This window comes from Alexandromys fortis, unplaced genomic scaffold, assembly GCF_014885135.2.
Source record: "Alexandromys fortis isolate MF-2015 unplaced genomic scaffold, M_Fortis_MF-2015_v1.1 scaffold_394, whole genome shotgun sequence".
Taxonomy (NCBI): Eukaryota; Metazoa; Chordata; class Mammalia; order Rodentia; family Cricetidae; genus Alexandromys; species Alexandromys fortis.
The window spans coordinates 299049-326109 of NW_026068271.1; the positions used below are offsets into that span (position 1 = coordinate 299049).

Consider the following 27061-nt stretch of genomic DNA (forward strand, 5'->3'; position numbering starts at 1 on the left):
GGCGAGTATATAGGTGTTGTCCCCACCCATTATTTCATTTATTCCAGCTGCACCAGGAGCCACCTGTTCTAGGGTGAATCTGAATACAAGAAAAAGGACACTTGTTTTGCCTTTTTTTTTTTTTCCTTTTCTTTTCTTCTTTTGGTTTTTCGAGACAGGGTTTCTCTGCAGCTTTGGAGCCTGTTCTGTGGACCAGGCTGGTCTCGAACTCACAGAGATCTGCCTGCCTCTGCCTCCCGAGTGCTGGGATTAAAGGCGTGTGCCACCAACACCCGGTTTGTTTTGCTTCTTTAACATAAAGGGTAGCGTGTTTATTCTATCCCTTGCTTAACTGTATTCCTTAAGATCTTTTTTAGGACTATGGGAACCAGAAGGCCCTCTTTGGGTTTTGATTGGGTTCTTTTTGTCATGTCTGTAGTCTTACCATCATACTTGATGTAGCCTTTCTCCTTCCAGTTTATCAGCTATGGTAGGTGCCGCTTTTGTAGGTACCGTTTTGCCACTTGCCAGGGTCCCTATCACTCTTCCCACATGGAGCAGCTTTCACATATATCTGTGCATTCTTCTTTTAAGATTTATTTATGTATGCAGTGTTCTGGCTACATATATTTCTGCACACCAGAAGAGGACACCAGATCCCATTATAGATGATTGTGAGCCACCATGTGGTTTCTGGGAATTGAACTCAGGACCTCTGGAAGAGCAGTGAGTGTTCTTAACCTCTGAGCCATCTCTCCAGACCACATCTGTGCATTATTATGGACTATATATGTAGTGTTTCTTCCTAAGTTAACGTCTGGTTATAAGTTGTGTGTAGTGGAGGGTAGGAATATGCATATATACATTTTAAAACAGGATTTCACTGTGTAGTCCAGGTTGGCCTCAAACTAAGAGATTTCCCTGCCTTTGACTCTCTGGTCCTGGAATTAAAAGCATATGACACCAAACCTGGCACTCTTCTTTACTTTTTTGAGACAGGGTCGGTTTCATTGAACCTGGAGCTCATCATTTTGGCCAGGCTAGCTGGCTGGCAAACTCTAGGCCAGCCTCCTGTGTCCTTCCCACTCTTAGAGATTGCTGGGGCCTGGGTATCCACACTTGGTCTTCATGCTTGGTAAGCACTTTACTTACCAACTGATTAGTTCCGTAATCTCAAATATTGACGGCCAGCTACCACTAGGACTGCACTTTGAAGAAGTTGAAGGCATTAGTATCTGTTTGTGGTCATGTTTTTCAGACCCTTGTATCAGTATTATGTTCTGCGGGCAAGTGACAGTACAGAACTTCAGGCTTTTATCCTATGTTGGCCAGACCATCTCTCTACGTAGTTTAAAATTTTCAGGAGAGTTTTGTTTTGTTTTTAATTTTGTGTATATGAGTGTTTTACATACTGTGTATGTGCCTAGTATCCCTGGAGGCTGGAAGATGGTAACCTGGAACTAGAGTCACAGGTGTTTGTAAGCTGCTGCCTGGGTGCTGGGAGTTGAACCTGATCTTTGCAAGAATAGCAAGTGCTCTTAACCACTGAGCCATCTTTCTGGGCCCAGATTTAATTTTGTATATATGGATGTTTTGCCTGTATGTATAACTGTGCACCATTTACATGCGGTGCCTATGGAGGCCAGAAGAGGGCATTGGATCCTCTTGAACTGCATCTACAGTCAGTTTGTAGCTGTCATGTAAGTACAGGGAACTAAACCCAAGTTGCCCATGTCGTCTTCTGCAAGAGCAGCCGTGAATACTTTTTTCGGGACAGGGTCACACTTTGTATGTAGCCCTGGCTAGTCTGGAACTCACTGAAGAGCAGGTTGGCCTCAAACTCAGAGATCCACTCTCCTCTGCCTTCCAAGACCTGAGATTAAAGGCTTGCACCACCAAATCTAGTCTGGTTTTTGAGACATGATCTCAAGCTCACTTGAATTCCTGTTTCTCCCTCTACTTCCCAATTACAGGGATTGCAGATGTAAGCCACTGTACCAGCAAGGAGCCGTCTCTTAAAAAGTTCACACCCATTCTTTCCTTGAGCATCTTTCTCTCCCTTAACATTCATACTTAACCCTGTCTTTAAACTTTTTTTTTTGTAAGATCCAATTCTGTTTAAGAAAAGGTTCCACTTACAATTCCCTTTTATTAGAAGATGTCATAACTTTAATGAGGGTTCATAACAGGGTGTTGAAAGGGAGTATAAAAATCAGGATCTGGGAAACAGGGATCATGTTTGTATCAGATCTCTTGACAGAGAGAAAGAACAAAGCAGTGAATTTTCAAGTGAAGAATGAGCAGGTGGTATATTTCAAGAGTAGAGTGCAGTACAGAGGTATGTTAGCAGGTACTATTCACAACCCTGCCTTGGACAGGTGGCTATGTGGGTACTGGTTTCTTTGCACTGTGGTAGTTCTTCTCATAAAGGTGATGACCTAGGTAGGCCACACTCAAATTATTCATTTGCATGCTAGAGCAAAGGTGACTGGGACCATCTGTCTCTGTAGAAGCAGAGACTACTGCAGGCAAGATTCCCTTAGGCTTGTGTTGGCCTGTCTGCCCGTCATGGTCATAACCTGTGGTGTGTAAGAAATTAGCAGACTTGGGGGGGTGCTGATAGAAAACTGGGAAACTCCTCAGAAAAAGGATATTTCACTGGTCCTTGAAGGGGAACTTAAGGTGGTCTCCTAATCTCAGAAAGAATACTACATCTTGTACCATTTTGTCAGAAACTAGAACTTATACTTGGCTTCAGTCTGCTGTCTCATCCTGAGTTTTGAAGCTTAACTGTAACCTCTCGTAGTGTCAGTGACCTTTCTGGAACAGCTTTGGCTGGGCCGCTATACTTAAAGCAAGTCAGTGCTCTGCTCCACCACCAGCAGTGGTCCTGACCTCTAGAGGTCACTTGGAAAGCCTTTCATGTCCTAAGGACGACTCCTCCCCCACGGTTCCATCCCCAGCCCCTCACATCCACAATGCCCTTGTGCTTTAAATGCACTAGCTTACCATGTTCTTAGGGTGACTCTGTGTATTAAATACCACAGATATCCCTTTCCCTCATAGAGAAACAAGATAAAGTAATTAGCTTAAGGCCACAAAACAGGATCTACTGAGCTTCAGCAACTCAGTAGACAGTTGAATGAATCAGTCCTTCCCTGCATGTCTGAGATTACTTTTCTCTTGCCTTTTATGTGTCCCAGCTCCAGGTCATGAGGTTTGTACTCATGGCTTGTTTTCTGTCTATTGATCAAGACTTAACATAAGTTCCCTCCAAGAAACCCGTGAGTGGTTTTCTTGAATTACAATACTGAGTCTTTTTCTTTGATTCTCCATTGGCCCCTAAATTCCATGGGATCCGGATCAGCACATTCATGTACCAGGAAGAGTGTGTGAACTCTAGGAATGCGTATTAAACAAAGGAGAGGATTCATCTTTAGAGCTGGACTGAGCTGTTAAAATGTTTGCTCTGGCTTCTCTTATCTATATCTGTATAGATTGGGGGACAAGGCAAGATAACCTTTGTCTTCATCTTTATCTTAGCCTAAGCATAAGATATGTTACCAGCTTCAAGATCTTTGGTTAGGAGACAGTAAAGTGTCTCTGAACTTTGCCTGGTACTGCCTAATGTGTGTGTGTATGTATACCAAAGAAGAATGTACTGGGGTCCAGAAAAATGGTTGTTTTACTTCCTGCGTCAACTCTCCCACTTGTGAGCCCCAGTGCCTTCAACTAAGAGTTTACAGTTAATATCCTAGCATTTGTTTGTGGTTTTGTTCTTAAGACAAGACCTCAGGTAGCCTAGACTGGCCTAAAATTCATGCTCCTCCTGCCTCAGCCTACTAGATACTGGGATTACAGATGTCTACCATCACACTGGTTTACCCTTGGCTTTCTCTCCTAGGACTTTGAATGTGGAAATGATGTGGAGCTTTCTTTTACTAAGAATGGCAAGTGGATGGGCATTGCCTTCCGAATCCAGAAAGAAGCCTTAGGGGGTCAGGCCCTCTACCCTCATGTCCTGGTGAAGAACTGTGCTGTGGAGTTTAACTTTGGGCAGAGGGCAGAGCCCTACTGCTCCATTCTCCCGGGGTTCACTTTCATCCAGCATCTTCCCCTCAGTGAGCGGATCCGGGGCACCATTGGACCAAAGAGCAAAGCAGAGTGTGAGGTAAGTAGGGCCAGAAGAGCTGCCCAGGGCAGAGGAGAGACACTGAGTAGCTTATGTGCTGAAAGGAACAGATATTTGAATAAACTTGGTCCTGTGGCTTCTTTGTCCTTGCTCCTTAGGGTTGAGATTGGAGTTGCAAAGCAGTTTCAAGAGTGAGGTCCAAAGAGAAGTGACTTCACTACTCTTCAGCGAGACTTGAATCTGGGAAAAGAGGCATCCTCATAGCAGAATGGTGTAGGAGCATACTCCGTTGCTAGTCTTCTCAGAGAGGGCTGAGCAATTCCACCTGCCCTCTCTGGGTTACAAATACCCCAAGTGGCTCAAGTAGCTGGACCAATGACCTTTGTTCCTTTTTGTTTATTTTTTATGAGCTAGGGTCTCTGTAGCCATCCTCCTCCAGCCTCCCAGATGATGTAGTTGTGATTTTTTTTATTTTCTTAAGAGATATATATCTTGGGACTGGAGAGATGGCTCAGCAGTTAGGAGCACTTACTATTTTTCCAGAGGACCCGAGTTCAATTCCCACCACCCACATGGCAGCTCACAGCTGCCTGCAACTCCAGTTCCAGGGTACCTGACACCTACATGCAGGCAAAACACCAATGCACATTAAGAAAAAAAAAAGATACATATTTCTCATAAACAATTTTTATTTGTTTTAGAATATTAAGAAATGTATAGAAATCTTAAAATTTCCCATAATTGTACCACTAACAAATAAATTTATCTGAAGATTTTGGTGTTTATCCTGTTTTTGATATTCTTAATTTATAACAGATCTAGTGACAGGCAATTTGCTGTCCTGTCCTTTTACTTACTTTATGATCTATGTCCCATTGCATGAAAATCTCCCTTTATACATCTTTTTTCTGACAGTCTTGCTGTGTTGCCCAGGTTGATCTCAAACTCCTGGACTCTGTCATCTTCCTTCTTCAGCCTTCCTGGTAGCTGGGACTATAGGTGTGCACCACCACACCTGACTATAAACATTCTAGTTGTCCCAGAGAAGACTCATTAATTACCCTTATCCTGCATTTAGGTTACATGTAGGGTTTGTTGAATTCAAAAGTTGATGATTAAATGGAATCCATGACCTGTGGGCACAACTTAGTTCCCATTTTCTTTTTCTTTTTCTTTTTCTTTTTTTTTTTTTTTTTTTGAGACAAGGTTTCTCTGTGGCTTTGGAGCCAGACTGGTCTCGAACTCACAGAGATCCGCCTGCCCCTTCCCATTTTCAAACTCTTGAGATTGTACAATTTTCTCATACCTATCCATAGTTCAAGGTCACGTTTTTCTCCTGCCAGAGTCTGGGAAAAGTCATCATTCTATAACCTCTGTTGGTGGGATGTGACATAGTTCTTACCTATCCCAGACCCTAGACTCAGAGCTAACAAGCCTTGTCTTTGACTCCCAACAGCAGCACTGAGATAGATGCTATTGCTTCCATTTTCCAGAGGCTACCAGGAGGTCAGAATCATCATCATGGGCACCATCAAGCCAGGGTGGCACTATGTCACCATGCTGCATGCTGCTGCTGTTTCACAGCACCCTTCCCTGTCCTGTTCTTGTAGATTCTGATGATGGTGGGCCTGCCTGCTGCCGGCAAGACCACATGGGCCATCAAACACGCAGCCTCCAACCCTTCTAAGAAGTACAACATTCTGGGTACCAATGCCATCATGGATAAGATGCGGGTAAGGATGACCTGTGGATCACTTTACTCACCTCCCAGCTTTTGGGAGCTGTCCAGTACCTCGGCTCACTTGCCTTTTATTACCTCTTGCCCACAGGTAATGGGTCTACGTCGGCAGCGAAACTATGCTGGCCGCTGGGATGTCCTGATCCAGCAGGCCACTCAGTGCCTCAACCGTCTCATTCAGATTGCTGCCCGAAAGAAACGCAACTACATCCTAGATCAGGTACTTGTGACCAGCAGTGCTTGGGAGGGAAGGAGCCTACTCACTGCATGGGAATTCCCCTCCAGCCCTTTTTTCCTTTCTTCATAATGTTCTCTAGCAGCTGTGCTGGCCAGGGGTACACCATTTGTGAGAATAGCTATAGACCCTTCACATTGCTTTCTAAGCCCTGTCTGTTGGGGTTTGGTACCACAACCCAGACCTACTGGCGAACTGATTCATTTTTAGACAAGAGTCACATAGTCAAATGAAAGTGGCATAGACCTTTTTGTTGTTGTTGTTAATGTATGTAGGTGTTTTGACTGCATGCGTTTTAATATGCTACATGCATGCCTGGTTCCACACAGGCCAAAAGAGGCATTAGACCCCTGGAACTGGAATTACAGACAATTGTGAGCTGTCATGTGGGTGCTGGGAGTCAACCCGGGTCTTGTGGAAAAGCAGACAGTGATCTTAACCACTGAGCCATTTCTCCAGCCATTTCCCCAAGAGGCAAAGATTCCTAAGCCTCATAGGCTGGACTTGAACCCCAACTCTGTTATTTGTTAGCTCTGCATTTGTGAGCCGCCAACCTTCTGTGAATCTTGGCGTTGTAGTTTGTAAAATGGAGAGCCTAATGGTTCCACACTTCCACAGCACCTAGCTCAGCAACTACGTGCTCTGCAGAGTAGGTGTGGTCTAGCTGCTGGGCATGTTTTTATGAGTGGGGAGCACATATTTAACTCATTGTATTCTATCTACATTTCAGTTAAGGGTGGGGTTTGGTCACTTTTGACTTGGATTAAAAACATGCATGGTTTTAGCATTGTCAAAAGAACAAGTAGCCTTAAATAGCTTCAAATCCCTATCTAATGAGTTTCATATGTTTGTTGCCTACGCAACATTGTGCTTGACATTTGTCATGTAGGCTCCATGGGGTAGCAGCAGAGGTGTTTATTTGCTTTTCTCTGGATCTATAGTTAAACCTTACATTCATGCTTTCTTAACCTTTAAATGTACACTTTTAATCTCTACACTTGGGAAGCAGGCAGATCTCCGTGAGTTCAAGGACAGCCAGGGCTGCACAGAGAAAAGGAAACCTAAAAATAAGCAAGGAGGTCACCCTGTAAGGCCCACTGTGTACTCTAGCTAAAGTGCCTCATCTTTGCATTGGGAATTGAATCCAGGACCTTACAAATGCTGGACAAGTGTTCTCCAATCAAACTGTATCTTCATCCCTCCCCAGTTCACTTTGCTCTATTCTCCTTGTTAAAGTATTTTGGGATTTTTAGTCTGTCTGTGCCCAACTGGATTTATTGTTCTAAGAGGCCACACAGTGGTGTTAATACCCTAAGGGTCCTCTTTTAGGGTCCCCAGAAAGAATTCCTTGTCTGTCTATCTTTTTCTCATTTCTCTGGTCAGATTTGCACACTCACCACACTGTATGCCATTTCTGTCCTGTAGTTCAGCCAGGTACCAAGTAGAGCTGAGTATTCAGCCTTCTAACTTGGTGCTGGCTTGTTTGGAGCTGGAGTCAGACCTAGGGCTGCACCAGGTTGCCTATGGTTTTCAGCCTGCTGACCTCGCAGAAGGAATGCAGATCAGGCCATATGATCCAGGCCAACCATAAAGCAAAGCTCCTACCCTCCAAAGTAAAGAACACAGTTCTCTAGTTAACCCAAGGCTGGATCCAGGGGCTGAAGCTCTAGGTCTGTGAGGCCAAGAAAGGGATTTAAACCCAGTGGGTTTTTTTCCTGTTTGAGCCTAAACTCTAAAAGTGTGTTCTAGAAAATTGAGATTATGTAAAAGGGAATGTTGTATGAATGTACGCTAAGGTTTAGAACAGATGCCAGCTTTGCCCACACCATTAGCTGTGGCTGTGAGGATTACATTGATAATGCATAGCTGTCTTAAAGAAACTAGCACTGCATGCTGAGTCCCTGTATTCCCAGATTCTCGGCCTAAATCATACTCCCTGCATTTAACTCTTCAGTACCTATTATATGTGCCAGCTTCAGATGTGTTCATTCTTGGAAGAGAACTCAAACCTGTATAAGCCTGGTGAGACTGAATGGCCAAGATTCTACCTTTGCCAGGCCCCAACCTCTGCACTAGAAATGTATTTGATAGGCACAGCTCTCACCCCATAATGATCTCAGCAGCTTCTTCAAATTATGTAGGTATCAGAGAGAAACATCTAGAACTTCAAAAATAGAGGTATTAATCCTAGCACCTAGGAGACTGGCATGCAGATCTCTGTAAGTTTGAGACCATCTTGGTCTACAGAGCGAATTCAGGCCAAGTCTGCCCAAAGAAACCGTGTCTTGGGGGCAAAAAAATAGAGGTAAACTAGAGGAGAAACAAAGTCTCATAAAGGGAAGGAGCCTGCCCTAAACTTGGGCAAGATTTTGTACTGGTAACTTAACTTCCCAAGTAGCAGGATGCTGGGTAGTTGGGTCTGTAGTGGACCCAGGAAAAACCTGCAAGTAGGTCGTCGACCTGTGTAAAGAGAATGAAAGAGCGGAGCCTTGTCCTCAGTTCAGTGTGGTCATATGTGCAGGGGTGTGGGGGTAAGGAATATGACTAAAAATGCCTGGCTACTGAAAGCCCCAGGAGGAGCAGGGAAGTCTTGTGGCTTCAGGTGGCCCTGTTATAGATGGAAATCCACTAGAATGAGGTTTCTAACCTGTCCCTAGGCCATCAGAGGATAGCAGGAACTGTGTGTTCTAAGATAACGAAGTTGTTTTACCCATTTGGACTTGGGGGCTACAGTATATGGGATCCTCCCAGGAGTATGTCAGGGCTTAGGCCAGGATGGGCAGTGGCCAGTCAGGACTGGATACAACCACGTTTCTGTCTTAGTCTCCCACTGACACTTTGGTTCTAGCTGAGCATGATGATACATACTATAGTCCCAACCCTCAGGAGACAGGCAGCCAGCCAAGACCACGTTGTGAGACCCTGATCTAAAATACAACAAAGAACTTGTGGTTCTAGGCCTGCTCTTGTCCCTGTTGGCAGGTACATTTTTTTCTTGACACAAACCTAGGGCTAGAGTGGAGCCCCAAAGTAAACTGTGGCTTGTTAGCAGGCACTGAAGGGATGTTTCTTTCCTCCACCCCCACTGTCCCTAGAGCTTCAAGCCTGCTCCATTCCTGGCAATTACATCAATCCTCTTCCTATGTGTGTACACTTCCGTCCACTGGGATTCACCTCACTCAACCCAAAACAAGCTTTCTTGCCAAACGTAATCCTCTGGAACCCAGCCATGCTTCTGCTGCTGCCAGACTGACCCTGTTGGCTATGACAAAGAGCAGACAGATCAGACAGTGGGCCTTTGAAAGAACTCAGAATATCAGTAGAAGTCACCAGCTATATCTGCTGTGTCCTGAGACCCTTCCACATCAGAACTAACCAAACACCCTGACTCAGAACCCCATCTCCCTTCTGCCCATTTGCCGAGGTTAGTTAGTCTGCTCTGGCTGCTCTTTTGGAGCTAGCTGACATCCTCCAGCATTGTGGAACTGGAGGAGCAGGAGCTGGGTAATGAATTCGGCCTGGAAAAGCTGACTTTGCTGTTATTCTTGTCTCCTAGCAACACCACAGAGCCCCCCAGAGACCAGAGAGTGCAGGGCTCTGACCTCATTGTTTGCTTTGGTAACAGCCACCAGAACTTCATCCCTTTCCTCCAGGAAAGCTGAGCTTTGTGTGGCTCCTCTTCCCTTCCCAAAGCCCAGGAAGCAGCAAGAGAGATAGGCTCTTAAACCTAGTCCAGAACAGGATCCTCAGTACTTGAGTGCCCAAGGAGATGCCTTAGAGTCACACCTCATCCCAGACAAAGGTCAGCCACTTGTGGGTACAGTCTACTCTGCCCTTATCTCCTATATTATAAGCTACAGAGATTGGCTCTTTCGTCAGGGTTACTTTTGTCCCTTTGGAACTTTGACAGGGCAAGTGTGCCATCACGGACCTCCAGAATATGTTTTTCTTTGCCTTCCCAGGTCACAGGAATAAGAGCAGGATCACTTGTGGGCACCAGCAAATATTCTGGGCCATATTCGCCCTGATGCCCACCACCCATTTTGGCTTTTGAGTCAGGAGGAAACTTAATAGTTTTGCTGAAAGAAGCCAAATGTTTCACATTTAGTGTAGGTACTGAAAAGGAGTACAATAGCAAGGACCTACTTTTACCCCTGTAACTATAACCTGTGTCTTGAAATCATTTCTGACTCAAGGCCACAGTATGTAGGTGTCTGCCTTCCATCCATCACTGTGCTTTCAGGAAGTTCTGGGAGTAGGGAAGATTGTTCAGCCAGGCATGTAGGTTGGTCCAGGGAGCTCATTGGTTTAGGACCGGAGCAGCTGCACCCACAGCTTGGATCTGCCACTACTCTGTCATGGCACCCCAACCTCTGCCATCCTGAAAAAAGATCCCGTGTACCATCTCATCCTCGGGTTGAGTTTATCCAGGTGTTTGCATTGGGAAGCCTCTCGCTGGGCCCATTGGCATTGAGTTGAGATCCATCCTGTGCGCTGACTTCCTTCCCTGCCACATGCCACAGAATTTCGCATCTGCAAATCCTTTGCAGAGCCAGCAGGAGGGCCATGTGATCCTCATCTCAGATGTAGTTTGAAGCTCAGGCTAATTAAGGGACTTGTCTACAGACTCACAAATTCTAAATGACACAGCTAAGATTTTGTCACGCAGCTTCTCCAAAGCCTGTGCTCTTTCTGTCTGCCTCACTGTTTTTCTACTTGGGAGACCACTACAGCTTACCCTTGCCCTTTGGTCTGGGTTGTTTCAAGTCAGCATCATGGTAAAAATATCCACAGCACCCCACCCAATGATGACTGTTATCAGTGGTGGCGCATATCTGTTGACATAAACTTATTCTCTCTTCACAATAGTGAGCGTGAGGTTTTCATACTGTTTGCCCTTACAGAGCCAGAAATGGAGTAAATCCACAGCCAATGATTTTACAAAGTAGCAGGCTGAAGGTCTGACAAAGGGCCAGGCTCTGCCAAGTCATACCTCTCTTTGAGGCTTTTCCTGCCTGATAGCTGCCACTCAGACTTTGTCATGCTCTCTGTTCATCTTTCCCAGCCTGGCAGAGGGATTGACTGGCACATGGCAGGTGTTGGTCACTGGATGTTGTTATTGCTGCTCTCAGTCACTGCATGCATTCTGCCAGTGTCTGCCCAGGAGCCAGCTGCACCTTGGAAAAGCACAGACTGTCACTCTGTCGGTCTTCTTGGGTAGATTTGTGGGTAAGACCAATGGTTGAGAGGACCAGAGGAGAAGATTTAAGGTGTTGAGGGTAACAGTTTACACAGTGTCAGAAAGACTGGTGGGTTATGTTCTTTCCATTGATGAACTGTAGAAAGGAAAAAACACTGGACGGCATGGTGATGCACACCTTTAATCCTAGCACTTGGGAGGCAAAGACAGGTGGATCTCTTGTGAGTTCAAGGCTGGCCTGGTCTACATAATGAGTTCCAGGACAACCAGGGCTACATGCTAGACTTTGTCTCACAAAACCAAAAAACAACAACAACAACAAAAGTTTCAAACTGTAATGTAATCTTGGCATGCAGGCTGAGGCAGGAGGATTATGAATTCAGAAGAATGCAGTGGAATGCCTGTTCCTATTAAGCAAATAAAAGTAGTTCTACAAGTATATATTCGAAATCCAGTGTTATCTCTGGGAAGCATGACCAATGTTGAGTGGTTGGAGAGGTTTTTCCCTTAAGCTTTGTACCTCGTATGGTGAATATTTTACCGCAAGCACATAACCCTTTGAGAACAGGGGAAGAATTTGTGACCTGCAGTGCTGGTAATGAGTAGTATCAACAAGGAAAGCCCCACTATTAGGAGTCAACCTCTTTGTGTTTTCTAAGTCAGTTCATTTGGGACATGGGTCTGTTTCCTGAGTCTCAGCTGGGAAGGTCCCTAGCACACCTTTCTCGGCACTGCCCTATAGCAGAGATGGCTCTGAAGATCCCATTTGTCACCTCTTACCTACCCTTAGACAAACGTTTATGGGTCAGCCCAGAGACGGAAAATGAGACCATTTGAAGGCTTCCAGCGGAAAGCTATTGTAATCTGTCCAACTGATGAGGACCTAAAAGACCGCACAATAAAGAGAACTGACGAAGAAGGGAAAGATGTCCCAGATCATGCGGTCTTAGAAATGAAAGGTAGGAAACAAGTGGCTCCTGACATCTCAAGAGAAGGGCCTCTTTATGGGCACCACCATAGCTACCCCCCCAGCTCCTGACAATTCCCTCTGTGGTCTCTTTGTTTCTGTTTTGTCTCTCCCACCACCCACATATGAGGGAACAGGCTCCTGGTCTCAGTCTGGGGAAGAGCTTTCCGGATAGATGGGGATGGCTGTCATGAGGGAAAGTATATGTAGAGCCCAAGCTAAAAGGCCTGCACCATCTCCCGCTTCTGGCAACCACCAGTTTGCTCCACAGTGGGAGAAAGGGATATGGCTGCACTTGCCACCTCGGCTCCCTTAGGTGAGACTGGAGAAACCCAAAGTCCTTCTCTGGTAAAGGGAGAGAAAAAGAGTCTAGGTTATCCCCTGCCAGTGTTCACACCAAACAATTGGGGGGGGTCTCATCGTAACCCATCTGTTGACTACTGCATTCCTTTAGCCTTCCTGCTCTAGCAGAGGGTGAGGAGGGCCAGGTGTCAGAAGGTGCTGACCTGCTCCCCGTTTACTTCCTCCTAGCCAACTTCACTTTGCCCGACGTTGGGGACTTTCTGGATGAGGTTCTATTTATCGAGCTCCAGCGAGAGGAAGCAGACAAGCTGGTGAGGCAGTACAATGAGGAAGGGCGCAAGGCCGGCCCACCCCCAGAAAAGCGCTTTGACAACAGAGGTGGTGGCTTCCGAGGCCGTGGGGGTGGCGGAGGCTTCCAGCGTTACGACAACCGAGGTCCCCCTGGAGGCAACCGAGGAGGCTTTCAGAACCGGGGAGGAGGTGGCGGTGGAGGTGGTAGTGGAGGAGGCAACTACCGAGGAGGTGAGCCATTTACTTCCATCAGCCTTTCATCCCAAGGCCAGGCTTTGGGGGAGGGCTGTCAGGAGTCAGTATTCTATAATCTCAGGAACCTTTCCACTGCCCAGCCTCCCAACCACACTGCTTCTGAAGCCCTTGGCCCATTTGCACACAACAGTGCTATCTCTTTGTTGGTCTTACCTGTCTGACCATATGCTCCTCTGAGGGATCTTGGGTTCCGTCTCTAGATCTGACAAAGGACAAATATTAGGACTGATTTTTGGTTTAAAAACAGATAAAGAATAAGTAGTGTGGTGTCTGATATAAAGTGTGATCCTAAGTTAACAAACATGGGACTGCAGAGATGACCCAGCAGTTTCCAGGGGGCTCAAGTGTGCTTCTCAGCAACCACATTGAGCTGCTCACAACTGCCTATAACTCCAGCTCCAGGTACCCATTCCCCTCTTCTGACCTCTGTGTGTACCAGCCACATATGGCACATACACATAAAATAAAATGTGTCTTTGAAACAAACACACAAAAAAAGCAAGCATGTCCTAGACCCTACTTCAGACCCCAAGTTAACCTTCTTGTATACAAGGGAGTACCTCAGGAAGGCCCTACTAAGCCTGTTTTTTTGTGTGTGTTTGGGGGTTCAGGTCCCAAAAAAAAAAAAAAAACAGTTGTACAAAGGTTCAGGAGAGGCCACTTGGCCCAACCTGTTGAGGACTTCTATTAGGACTACATCTGGCTTGTGTAGCATCTTCCTAAACATCCTTTCCAGTTTGCTGAACAGCTGTGTTAGAGTTGGACACACCCAAAATAATCTGCCTTGTCGGCTACAGTCCAGTGCAAGATAGAGACCTGTCTGCAAATGACTCTAGGTGTTGTGTCAGGGAAAGGACAAGAAGTGTGCCAAGGCTTGGCGCAAGCTCAAATGGGTCACCTGTATTTGCTTGCTTTATTGAGCTCAACCTTGGGCATAGCCATGCTGAGGCCTCTTATTACATGTGATTTTTTTCTTCCTTTTTTAAAAAATGTATTTTATGTACACTAGCGTTTTGCCCACATGTATGTCTGTGTGAGGATATCAGATTTTGGAGTTAAAGACAGCTGTGAGCTGATGTGTGGGTGCTGGGAATTGGGTCCTCTCGAAGAAGTCAATGCTCTTATCCACTCAGCCACGTCTCCAGCCCTTACATGTGATTTTTCAATGCAGGTTTCAACCGCAGAGGAGGCGGTGGCTACAACCAAAACCGCTGGGGTAATAACAACCGGGATAACAACAACTCCAACAACCGAGGCAGCTATAACCGGGCTCCCCAGCAACAGCCACCACCACAGCAGCCACCGCCACCACAACCACCACCACAGCAGCCGCCACCACCACCCAGCTACAGCCCTGCTCGGAACCCCCCAGGGGCCAGCAGCTACAACAAAAACAGCAACATCCCTGGCTCTAGTGCCAATACCAGCACCCCCACAGTGAGCAGCTACAGCCCTCCACAGGTGAGGTTATGTGTGTGTATTTGTACACATCACTTGTGTAGATATGGGGCAGGCCTGCCACAGGTCTACACTCTTCCCTGCAGCCTGCCCCCCCCCTTTTTTTTTTGCAGCTACTCACTAGACATGCACGCATACACACACACCAGCACAGGAGGTAGCTGCAAGCATTGGCTCCCATGAGCAAGGTCATGTCACAGGCCTCACTGGATCTGTAAGAAAACACTCAGTGAAGTCACCTCTTGTCCATCATGGGAGGCCAGGGGCCCAAGATGGTTGAGAACCTTGTCTCTGAGCAGTTCCAGGTCCTGTTCCAGTTCTTAGAAAGCCGGTGTTTGGGCTCTTTTGTGAACCAGAGCAGTCTCTTTTATTTCACAGCCGTTTCATGAGGACATTTTACATGCCAGGGAGTAGCTGGTAGCAGCTGCCAGGAGACAAATGATTGCTTCCTAGATGCCATCTAGCCATTCCTAAGAGTTTGGCAAGACTAAATTCAAAGCCTAGCCTCCCATGAGCCTGGCTTTGTGCTCTTGGACAGATACTTGACCCCTCTGGTCTTTGTGTTCCCCATAAAGGACCAGAAACATGACTAGAACTCACTTAAGAAGGTCCTGTGATGTGATCACTCCTACAGCTTAATTGAAGCTCTAGGACTGGGCATACCTGGGCTAGTCATTTTAAATTAACCTTGGCCCAACAACCTCACTGAGATTTACTTTTTAAGATTTATTATGCCAGGCAGCGTGGCACAGGCCTTTAATCCCAGGACTGAGTTTGAGGCCTACCTGGTCTACAGAGTAAGTTCTAGGACAGCCAGAACTGTTATATAGAGAAACCTTGTCTCAGAAAACAAAAACAATTAACTATTATTTTAGTTAGTTGTATATACCTGAGTGTTTGCTTGTGTGTGTGTGTGTGTACATACATATATGTACACCGCAAGTGTGCTGTGTATACGGAGGATAGAAAAGAATGTTTGGTTCCTTGAAACCTGAGTTACAGGTAATTGTGAGTCACTGTGTGGGTACTGGAAACCAAACCTGGGTCATCGACAAGAACACCCGCTGTTCTTAACCACTGAGCCATCATCTCTCCAGCCCCAACTCTGTATGATAGAGCTAATGGAAAGGATGCCAGACTTGCTAAGGAGACTGAATGAATTAATGATCCATCCATCCTGTACCTGAGAAGTTCTTCGTCTTAGGGATTCTGTTGCTGTGAAAAGACCATGACCGCAGCAACTCTTTTTTTTTTTTTTGGATTTTTCGAGACAGGGTTTCTCCATAGCTTTTGGTTCCTGTCCCGGAACTAGCTCTTGTAGACCAGGCTGGCCTCGAACTCCCAGAGATCCGCCTGCCTCTGCCTCCCGAGTGCTGGGATTAAAGGCGTGTGCCACCACCGCCCGGCTCGCAGTAACTCTTATAAGGAAACATTTAATTGAAGTGGCAGCTTACTGTTTAAAATATTCAGTCCATTATCATCTTGGTGGGGAACATGGCAGTGTGCAGGCAGACGTGGTGCTGGAGAAGATGAGGGTGCTATATCTTGCCGGCAACAGGAAGTAGACTGTTATACTGGGCTGGTATCCTGAGCAAAGGAAACCTTAAAGCCCTCCCCCACAGTGACACACTTCCACCAACAAGACCATACCTACTGCTAGCAAGTCACACCTCTCAATAGTGCCACTTCCTGTAAGATTATTGGGTAGAATTAATTACATTCAAACTGCCCCACTCTTGATAACTTGTCACTACTGCTCTTCTCGCAAACCTCATGGAGTCCACTGCCACCATTCAGCACTGAGTGCCTAGCGCTTTGTGCACACAAGCTTGTTGAAGGTCTCCGACAGGCCAGCGCACAGTGGCTGTGCTGAGATGTTACTGTAGACTGAAGCAATTTTAGAGTGCCACATGTCTTGCTGCCCTTGGGTCTCAGAGCTCAGGTCTAGGATCTGCTGCTTCCCAGACCATCCTGGCACATTAGCACAGTTGCCTCTGTCGGGGAAGCTGCCTCGGTACCTGTGTGTGCTGTCTCTCATGGAACTTTTGTCTCTTTCTCTACTCAGCCTAGTTACAGCCAGCCACCCTACAACCAAGGAGGCTACACCCAGGGCTACACAGCCCCACCGCCTCCGCCTCCGCCACCACCTGCCTACAACTATGGGAGCTATGGCCCCTACAATCCTGCCCCCTACACCCCACCACCACCCCCCACTGCCCAGACCTACCCTCAGCCCAGCTATAACCAGTATCAGCAGGTAAGTACAAGATGGACCTCCCAGTGAGGCTTCTGGGAGCACTCTTGTATTCAGACATGATTTTCTGCCTATTCCTGAAATATGGGTAGCTGCTTTGCCTCAAGCTAGTGTTCAAGGGCCTTTGGTAAACTGGTCTTTGCTGGCTACTAACTGGTGTGTAGCCACTGGCCCCTAGTACAGGAAGCTGACCTGACTCAGCTGAGTCCGGCTTTGGCACCATGGCCAGGGGTGCCAAATGCTAATCCAAGTTGGTGCTGGGGCCACCACATCTGCAAAGGACAGCCAGGAGACCACGCCTGCATTCCCTGATTGTTTATGTGACATCAACTCAACACTTATATCCAAAGCACTTTGCTTTCTGTCAAAGGGCTCATGTGTGGAGGGTGGGCCATGAGAGGAGCGAAGGGACAGTCTGGAGTGGTGGGAGATAACCTGGTATTCTTGCTCTCTCCCCAGTATGCCCAGCAGTGGAGCCAGTACTATCAGAACCAGAGCCAGTGGCCGCCGTACTACGGGAACTATGACTATGGAGGATACTCGGGCAGCACACAGGGGGGCACAAGCACACAGTAGCAGGTGCTGGAGCCTCCAGAGGCCCATGCCAGCTGCTTCTACTAGCGCCTGCCTTGGCCCTTCCACCCCTCTGAGTCCTGTGGTGCTGGGGACAGAGTTATCCCAGGGCTTGCCTCCCTCTAGCCCACATCTTCCAGAGGGCCTCTCCCTTCAGACAGGAACAGTGATTTTTTTCTTTTATCTTTGTCCCCTCTACCTTCTCCTCTCCCTGCCTTTTTGACTACAGAAGCCTCTCCTTTGATTACCCAGCGAGGCCACAGTGACTTGGGAAGATCCTGACCATCTGCCCCTCCCCACCCTGCTTTAGCCCCTTGGCTTCCCAGACTCATGCAGTTGGTTGTAAATTCTTCCAGGAGCTGTTTTACTGTCTACTTTTCAGGATTTAAAAAAAAAAAATCAAAAACTTTAATAAAAAAAAAAAGTTTAAGAAGCAAAATGTAGAGAGGAAGGAAGCAGTGACATATTTTTTGGTAATTATGCTTTTTTTTTTAATTTTTAGAATTTGTCTGTTTTTACTGTGGGTCAGCCATTGATACTTCATCAAATAACTATTTCTTTGCTGAGTTCAGGTAACCGAGGAAGAGCCACGCCCTCGAAACAAACAAAATCACCTTTACCTAACTTTTTGTATGATGTCTCAGTTCCCCATAACTTTGCACACAAGTGTCTGTGTTCTGTTGGATTGTAACTGCTTTTTGTATTTGGAGAGAGTGTGACTATTGAACTTGAAACCTTTTACTCCAGGAGTCTTGGTAGTTTCTGGTGGGCTTAAGTGGGTGAGAGGGTGAAGGGAAGGTGGGGGTGGGGCCGGCTTCCCTTTAACCCTAAAGTTAAACCACCTCCTCCATTGCTCTTCCAGGTGCCAGACCTCCAAAGTTTTACAGTGGTCCCTTTGATTATTCTCACCTTCTTTACCCATATGTTTTAATCGGATTTTAACAAACTGCACTTATTAAGAAATGTTTTACCCTGTTTTGTTTTACCTTATTCAATAAATGACATGGCACCTCCTATCAGGAAGGAAGCAGGGTTGACACCCTGACGTGTTGGCTGCAGTTGGCCTTTAATTGGGATGGGAGGCTTTCAAAGGGGAGCGCTTCACTCATTCATTTAAACAAAATGGTTCTCTACCTCGCCACCCACATGTTCTTCGGACAGGGGACAGACAGGTGGGACCTGTAGGGAAGAGACCAGTCTGGTTTGGAGCCATCCCTAGGTTTGTTGCCCACCCACATCCCTTGAGCCTGGCCAGGGTGCTGCTCTTGGGGCTTGTACTGCCTCCCCTATATGCATTGACTGCCTGCTGTTGCCATCCTGGATAGCGCTAGGGACCTTGAGCAACTGCAGAGATAGTTCTAGTCCCTGTTCTTGAGGTTCCCCCTCTAGGGGATACATATTTGTAACTAGTGACAGCCCCAAGGGTTTAGAGAGAGAGAGACAGAGACAGACCCTGGAGTGATAGAAAGATGGCTCTCTGGAGAAGAAAATGCAACATGACTGTAGCCCACCTGCTTCATTGTGCAGCCTCCTAGCTTCCTGTGCAGGCTGTGTGATTCACATCGACATGGTGTACACAACTCAGCCCTGCTCCCTTGGAGGAACTGGGGAACCTTGTGTGAAGGGGCACAACTTACCAGAAGAGCTAGGGACATGCATCCGAGTTCCCTTGAGGTTTGCAGTTATGTAACTTAATTCCCTGGACAGCTTAGACCCTGTCTCCAAAAGTAAGGGCTAATGCATATTGTTCACAGTGCACCAACAGGACCAAACATCAGGAGGGAGGCTAAGTTGGAGGGCCTGAGGAGGGACCATGTCTGTGCTTAAAAGGCACTTGTCAGCTTGGTCTAGGAGAAGGCAAGGAGGGGTGGGTCCTACTGTCTCTAGTCTGACAAGTCCTGCTCTTGGCAGGCGAGTGCTGAGCAGCAGTGCCCTCTGCTGACCACTACTGATAATGCAGCTGAGTACTCACCACGCTGGGGGATGCAATCTAGTTCTTCCTCTTCCACGGTTTCTGAATTAATCACCAGCTTCCTCACCGTGCTCACCAGTTCCTTTCCTTGGTTCCCTTCCTCAAACCCTATAGGCTCCAACCGTTTGTTAGAGCTAGGAAGCCCTGCCTGACCTGGCACTGAGGACCATGGCCTCACTCACCCTCTTATTTTCTTGAGACAAGGTCTAGCTGTGTAGCCCTGGGAGGCCTGGAACTCACTAATGATCAGGCTGGCTCAAACCTTAAATGATTTCCCGGCCTCTGCCTCCTGAGTACTGTATGCCTTGACCATAGTAAGCCATTCCAACATCTAGTACTACCCATGCCAGCCAAACTGCCCCAAATACTTAACTTTTTTTTTTTTATCCCTTCAGCTCTTATCTGGGGTCTGTATCTCTACCTACACGCCTCCCACCTACCCTGTGGTGGGCAGGTCCCTCCACTTCCCACAGCCCTCACACCTGCAGGTTTCCTCCTTGTTTAGAAACACAAAGGTCCTTTCCCTGACTTCATCACATGCCAGCCAGCCACAGGCTGAATGTGATGACAGAAGGAAGTCAAATCACGGAGGTGGGTGAGATGGCTCAGCGGTCAAAGATGCTTGCTGGGTAGCCGGGTGGTGCTGTACGCCTTTAATTCCAGCACTCAGGAGGCATACATAGAGAAACCCTGTCTCGAAATATAAACAAAAAGCTTGCTGGCAGTCTTGACTGAGTTCTGTCCCTGGAACCCACTCCCATAAATTGTCCTCTGATCACTTATGCATGCATTATTTTTAAATTAAGAAGCATAGTCGAGTCTCCAGGTCCTGGAGGGTGCTCACGCAACAACCATTGTAAACATTAACTACGTGAGGGCCTGGAGTTACGGCAGCGATCAAATGACATACAGTACCCGATGGTTTTCAAATTTGCGAACGCTAAAGATTCATTCGGCCTAGCGCCCTTTTCATACCTGGTTGCTGGGGGACGGGGCCACGCATGCGCAGAGAGGCGGGCCACCTTTGACCCGGAACTTTAGTGCCTGGGTGCAGCTTAAGCAGTCGGTCAGTGACGCTTCCATAGCCGGAAATGGCTACGACTGCTTAAGGTCCGTGCTGGCTTCCTGACCCCGCTGCGGCGGTTTAATGAGTCGAAGACTTGGGATGGAGGCCGTGGCAGCCGGGGCGGTGACGGAGAAGTCCGATGTTGGTGAGGCACTGACCAGGCACAGGCGTCGGGAGGGGGCTCTTGCGGTGTGACCTGGAAACGGTTCCGGTAGACTGTCTAGGAAGTGTAACCTCAGCCTCCCGGCATTTTCAGCACTTGGTCAGATTATTGCCTTGTGGCAGGTGGACAGTTCCCTCCATTTTCTTAGAATTCCTTTCAGTGTCCCAAGCTAACCCATTTCTTCCCATGCCAAAGCCTCAAGCAAATATAAACTTCTTCACTGCAAATTCTTCTAGTCTCAGGCCAACCTTTCTTAAGATACCTCTTTCCTGTGCCAGCCTGAGCTTTTCTGTACCCCAAGCTAGCTCTTGTCCCATGCAAACTGACTTATGTAAGACCCACAGCGCTCATTGCATTCTAACTCCCTTGTCCCCAAAGTCTGCAGTCCGTTCTGCCTCAAGTCTTTTCTCCCTCGCGCCTGCAATGCCTTTTACTGCTCTGCTGAATTCCCACAAGTACTGCCTGAGTGTGCGTGTCAGTCTTTTTCTAGAGCAACTTGCCTTCCTCCTGTCTCGGCCTCCAAAGTGCTAGGGTTACAGCCCGGCGCTACCACACCTGTCTTTAAAATGCTTTTTTCTTTTCTTTTCTTTCTTTTTTGGATTTTCGAGACAGGGTTTCTCCGCAGCTCTTTTTGGTTCCTGTCCTGGAACTAGCTTTTGTAGACCAGGCTGGCCTTGAACTCACAGAGATCCACCTGCCTCTGCCTCCCGAGTGCTGAGATTAAAGGCGGGGAGCCACCCCCCCCAGCATAAATAAGTAAATCTTTAAAAAAAAATGCAATGCATCTTTGCATCATTAAACAAATATTTCATAGCACGAATGAATGTAGCACATCTTCAAATAATGTTCCACAACAGCCTCCCAAATGCCTGCCTTCTCCAGAGTCATACACACTGCTCATCATTTTCTTTACCCATCACCCACTATAGCCCAACCTTTACTCTGTACCTGTTCAGTTAGGATCCCCAATGGCGTCCTCGCACGTGCAGTTGAACATGGCTACTCCATCTAGTTCTTTGGGTTTTGTTGTTTTGTTACATTTTGATTGCTATCTTTTTCTATAGCAACTTGCCTTTAGTTTGTTTGAGATGGGGTTTTGCTTTGTAACCTAGGCTTACCTAGAACCCACCATGTAGTCCAGCCTGGTCTCAAACTCATGAATTGTTCTCTTTCAGCCTCCCTAGTGGGCTACAGGTGAGTGCCACCCAGTCCAGCATCTGGACTGTTTACAGGAGTCAGTACTGGCAAGTTTGCTTTATGAGATAGCATGCTCTGGCTCCTCCCTGCTTCTCAGGCTGCTCCTTCTTAGCCCTTTGTGTTATTTCTCACAACTGCTGTACTGGATGACCCAAAAATGGGTGTTTAAAGTGAGCAGAAATGAACTCTAGACTTAGTATTACCAGACAGAACTAATCAGGCTACAAGGCCTGGCTCCTTCACAGGCTCTAGGCTGTTCCTCGTCTCTTCCAGTTAGAGATGGCACCGGCACTTGCTGGCTTGTGCCCATAGCACTCTGATGTCTGCCTCCACCGTCATAGCACCTGTGTGTGTCTGATCTTCCTCTGTCTTTCTTGTTTTTATTATTTTATGTGTATGGGGGTTTGGCCTATATGCATGTCTGTGCATAGTATCCACAGAGGCCAAGAGGGTGTCAGATCCCCTGGAACTGGAGTTACACATGATTATGAGCTGCTTTGTGGATGCTGGGAATCAAACCTGGGTCCCCTGGAAGAGCAGCCGGTGCCCTTAACCACTGAGCCATCTTTCCACACCTCCCTCAGTCTCTTATTGCATTTAGGACATTTAACTCAGAATAATCTCTCAGGTTTTCTGTTTGTTTGTTTTTGCTTTCTGTGGGTTTTATTGTTTTCTGAAACAAGGTTTCTCTGTGTAGCTTTGGAACCTGTCCTGGAACTAGCTCTTGTACATCAGGCTGGCCTCGAACTCACAGAGATCCACCTGCCTCTGCCTCCCGAGTGCTGGGATTAAAGGCGTGCACCACCACCGCCCAGCTAATGTCTCAGTTTTTAAGAGCCTTAATATAATTATGTTTGTGGAGACCCCCACACGCGTTAAAAGTTTCAGTGGTTAAGATGTGTCTGTCTTTGGAAGACCTAGTTTTTAGCTTTTACAGGCATGCCCTCTGCCCATATGTCCAGTGTCATCTGCTTTGTGGTTTGTCTGCACACACTCCCCTCACCCATGTGTCGTTTCTCTCTGCCTGGCTCTGTATATGTGTACAGCTGTGTCTCCAGCACTGTACCTCTCTGGGGGATCCGGGAGGCCTATGTCCCAGCATTCTCTTAGATACAGCCTCTCAAATGTCTCCCATACCCATGGCTGCTTCCCTAGCCCAATCTGCTTCCTGCTTCTGTCCCTGGGAGTAGTTTGTCCCCTAGGCTAAAGCCTTGGACCTACCCCTAACCCTCCCAGCCCTGCAGTCCCATGGCTTGTCCATTTAAGCATCTGACCCTCCTTGAACTGCAAGGCCCCAGCCTCTCTTGCTTCAATGGCTGAAACCCACTGTACTTTACAGTCTGAGTCCGCCCTCCCCCCATCCCAGTCAGTTATCTAAAAATGGCATGTAATTCTCCCATCTTTGCTTTTCTAAAACTTGCTGAAGTTCCTTCCTGCTTCCACTGGCTTTGCCCGGTGCCTGTCTTTCCTGTTCTTTGCCTAGATCATCTTTGATCAGGACCTCCCATATCAGACTGGCTGCCCCGCCCCCTGCAGGGGGAGCGCTATAGGGGTCCTCCATACTGGTTCAGGGCTTTACTTGGGAATGAACGGTTAGGGGATGTGGGAATACCTAAGGGGAAGTGAATAAGGATGTAGGTCACTGTCCTGTCACTATTCTGTTGCTGTGAAGAGACAACTGGTGGCTTGAAAGAAAATGGCCCCAAAGGAAGTGGCACTATTAGGAGTGTGGCCTTGTTGGAGGAAGTGTGTCACTGTGGGGGTGGGCAGTGAGGTCTTTTTCTCAAGCTTTGCTCAGTGTGACAATCAGTCGACTTCCTGTTGCCTGTAAGATGCAGCACTGTTGGCTCCAGCATCATGTCTGCCTGCACGCTGCGCTGCTCCCCACCATGATGATAGTGGACTGTAAGTGAGCCACCTCAATTAAATGTTTTCTTTGTAGGAGTTGCTGTGGTCATGGTGTCTGTTCACAGCAATAAAAAACAAAATAGACACCATGACTACAGCAACTCTTATAAAGGAAAGCATTTAATTGGGCCTCACAGTTTCAGAGATTTGGTCCATTATCATCATGGCGGGGAGCATGGTGGGATGCCGGCAGGTGCTGGCACAGTAGCTCAGGGTCACATCTTCATCCGTTGACTGAGAAACTCTGGGCTTGGCACTGGCTTTTGGAACCTCAAAGCCTACCCCAGTAACACACTTCCTCCAACAAGACCACACCTCCTGACCCTTCAAGTCCTTACAATCTGCCCCTCCCTAATGGCCCAGCATTCAAATGTAGGAGCTATGGGGGCCATTCCTATTCAAACCAACAGTCATTGACCAAGTCAGTGGCTGTAACCTAATGTGATGGCCCAGGCAACCAGCAGCTCGGTAGGTCAGGCCTCAGGACCTGTGCTGCTGCTCCCTACTGAAAAGTTTTTATCCCAAAAAATACAGAGGTCAGTCTCTCAGCACTTCAGGTTTTTACTCAGATTAAAAAAAAAAAAAAAAAAAAAAAAAAAAACTTGCTTAGTTTTATCTCGTATGTGTTGGTTGTTTTGTCCACATTTATGTCTGCACACCACAAGCATATATTGCCGAGGAGGCCAGGAGAAGATGCCGCATCCTCTAGCACTGGAGTTACAATTGTGAGCCGCCATGTGGGTGGTGGGAACTGAGCCTGGTTGTCTGGAAGAGCAGCCAGTGCTCCTCTTTAACAGCTGAGCCGTCTCTCCAGATGTCACTTCCTGGCAAGCTTTGTTACCCTCCATTGAATGTTGAGCCGCCCCCACATTCCTCCTGTCTTCTTGGGGTTCTCTCTTGCATGCTCTCTCGTCACCATCAGTGATGTTTTGGATTTTTATTGTTGGTTTGTTTTCATTTTTCTCGCTGTATAGTCCTAGCTGGCCTTGAACTCACAGAGCTCCACTTCCCTCTGAGATTAAAGGTGCTGGGACTAAAGGCGTGTGCTACTGTGCCAGGCTTGTATGTTTTGGCTTTTCTACATACTCCATGTTTCTGTTAATTAATTAGGGCATTGACTGTGCCACATCACTATGGGACCTCTTACCATGCTCTGTCCAGGGCCTAACACATTCCCCAGGATGCCAGGGGCGCACGATGACTACGAACTGTGTGTGCCAACACCCAACCACTTCCTACCTAATCCCTTCCCGATGCCCTCTTAGCCTTTAACTAAAGACGCCCCTTGACTTGCAGACTGTGTGGAGCCCAGATGTGTGCACTGGGGGGAGCTGAGCCAGGCTCCTGTTCCATCTGAACCCCAGAACAAGGAGGCAAAGGAGAGTATACCAGGAGTCCCCGATGGTGACACCTCCCAGGCTGAGAGTCCGGCCGTGAGTGCCATGCTGCAGGCCATCGCCGCCAGCCACCTGCCTGTGTGCAGCCAACAGCAGGGTGAGCCTGACCTGACAGAGCATGAGAAGGTGGCCATCCTGAGCCAACTCTATCACGAGAAGCCACTGGTGTTCCTGGAGCGCTTCCGCACCGGCCTCCGGGAAGAGCACCTGGTCTGCTTCGGCCACCTGCGTGGGGACCACCGTGCTGACTTCTACTGTGCCGAGGTGGCCCGGCAAGGCACTGCCCGACCCCGAACCCTACGCACCCGCCTGCGTAACCGACGTTATGCTGCCCTGCGAAAGCTCATCCAAGGTGTTGGGGGATGGTGGATGGGGGGGGGGACAGAGGTGGGGAGGAAAGGGAGACTGAGGCTGAGTGAGCGAGACAAGACCCAAGTGTAGGAACCCCAAGAAATCCATGGAGTTAAGTTTTGAGACAAAGAGAACGGAGACACAGACCCACAATGAAGTAAGGGAGAGAAAGATGAGCGGATAGGACCAGAATTCAGTAGATGACAGGGTCACATTTGTTTGACAGAAGTCTCACTCACCCAGGCTGTCTTTGAACCCAAATTCCTCCTGCCTCAGCCTTTCAAGTGTTGGCAGAAGTGGCATCTTAGATGGCTGAGGACACCAAACAGAGCACTGTGATATCAGGGGTCCTCAAGGACTGGGCGTTCCCATTGTCACACTGTGCACAAAAAGCACTGTTGGAAACCAAGGAGGGATATCCGTATGGCCTTGGGTATACACGGCCACCATGAACAAAACACAGGTGAAAAGCATGAAGGGAGAAGAGCCTGGTGTAGCGGTTCATGCCCCAACACTCAGGAGGCAGAGGCAGGAGGATCTCTGAGTTTGGTGCCAGCCTGGTCTAGAGTGGCTCAGGCCTGGGTACATAAACATGCTCAGTCAGGCTGTATATTCAGTGCCCCTCTGGACCTCAGTCACCTGAGAGTGACTTTATCATGTACCTTGATCGCAGACAAATGTAAACATCTCCTAAGCAGTTCACACACATACATGCCTGGACATGTGTGCTCACCCCTAACCCCGCCTCTTGTGCACAGGAGGCGAGTACTTCAGCGATGAGCAGATGCGGTTCCGGGCCCCGCTGCTGTATGAGCAGTACATAGGACAGTACCTCACGCAAGAAGAGCTCAGTGCCCGCACACCGGCCCCCCAGGTCCCCAGGACCGGCTCCCCCAGCATGCCTGCCTACCCACTCTCTGACCTGCTCTTCCAGTCCTACCAGGAACGAGAGCTGCAGCAGAAGCTGCTCCGGCAGCAAGAAGAGGAGGATGCCTGCTTTGAGGAGGAAGAGGACAGTGATGAGGAAGGTGAAGGCCGACAGCAGGGCACCCTGCCCCAGGCCTGTTCCCCATGTTGTGGTACCTGGCTGGGCCCTAATCTGTGAGAATAGACACGATGTCTGGCCTCACCCTCTGCCCTGCCATTTCCTCCTGACCACTGCATATCCATTTTATCCACTGTACACCCCAGGAGAGCAGGCATGGGGCTGGACATAGGACGGTAGCTTGTCAGACGCCTTCAGATAACTGTCTTGGGTATCTCTACAGACCAGAGATCAGACAAGGACTCGGAGTCCTGGGTGCCCGACTCAGAAGAGAGGCTGATCCTGAGGGAGGAGTTCACCAGCCGTATGCACCAGCGATTCCTGGATGGCAAAGATGGGGGCTTTGACTACAGGTGCCTCCCATTCCCAGCCCCCATGGCCCTGGGCCACAAGCAGGTCCCTGTCTATCCTCACAGGCCCTCCCTTAGTGGGACTAGAGCTCCCCACCATGAGTCCTAGTGATGTCAGTCACTCAGAGGTGTCAGATAAACAAGAGTTGATGGCTAGGGTCTCCGGCTAGCCCTCTCTCTCTCTCTCTCTCTCTCTCTCTCTCTCTCTCTCTCTCTCTCTCTCTCTC

At 48.0% G+C, this 27061-nt stretch overlaps 2 protein-coding genes across 7 annotated transcripts in view; both read left to right on the forward strand.

Annotated features, from left to right (window-relative positions):
- Hnrnpul1 (heterogeneous nuclear ribonucleoprotein U like 1) overlaps positions 1-18126 on the forward strand; it is a 35328-nt gene extending 17202 nt beyond the window's left edge. For all 6 annotated transcript variants that reach the window (XM_050132024.1, XM_050132025.1, XM_050132021.1 and 3 more), the window contains exons 8-15: positions 3884-4150; positions 5722-5844; positions 5941-6069; positions 12075-12243; positions 12783-13076; positions 14272-14561; positions 16624-16815; positions 17272-18126. In XM_050132024.1, the coding sequence (XP_049987981.1) occupies positions 3884-4150; positions 5722-5844; positions 5941-6069; positions 12075-12243; positions 12783-13076; positions 14272-14561; positions 16624-16815; positions 17272-17388 (1581 nt within the window). In that variant the 3' untranslated portion in view covers positions 17389-18126. The remainder of the gene's footprint in view (positions 1-3883; positions 4151-5721; positions 5845-5940; positions 6070-12074; positions 12244-12782; positions 13077-14271; positions 14562-16623; positions 16816-17271) is intronic.
- A 2259-nt stretch (positions 18127-20385) lies between these two features.
- On the forward strand, positions 20386-26990 carry Ccdc97 (coiled-coil domain containing 97). The gene is made up of 4 exons (XM_050132027.1): positions 20386-20568; positions 24988-25440; positions 26198-26467; positions 26708-26990. Exons 1-4 carry the CDS (start codon positions 20505-20507, stop codon positions 26941-26943), a joined length of 1023 nt encoding a protein of 340 aa, XP_049987984.1. The 5' UTR covers positions 20386-20504; the 3' UTR covers positions 26944-26990.
- The last annotated feature ends 71 nt before the right edge of the window (positions 26991-27061 follow it).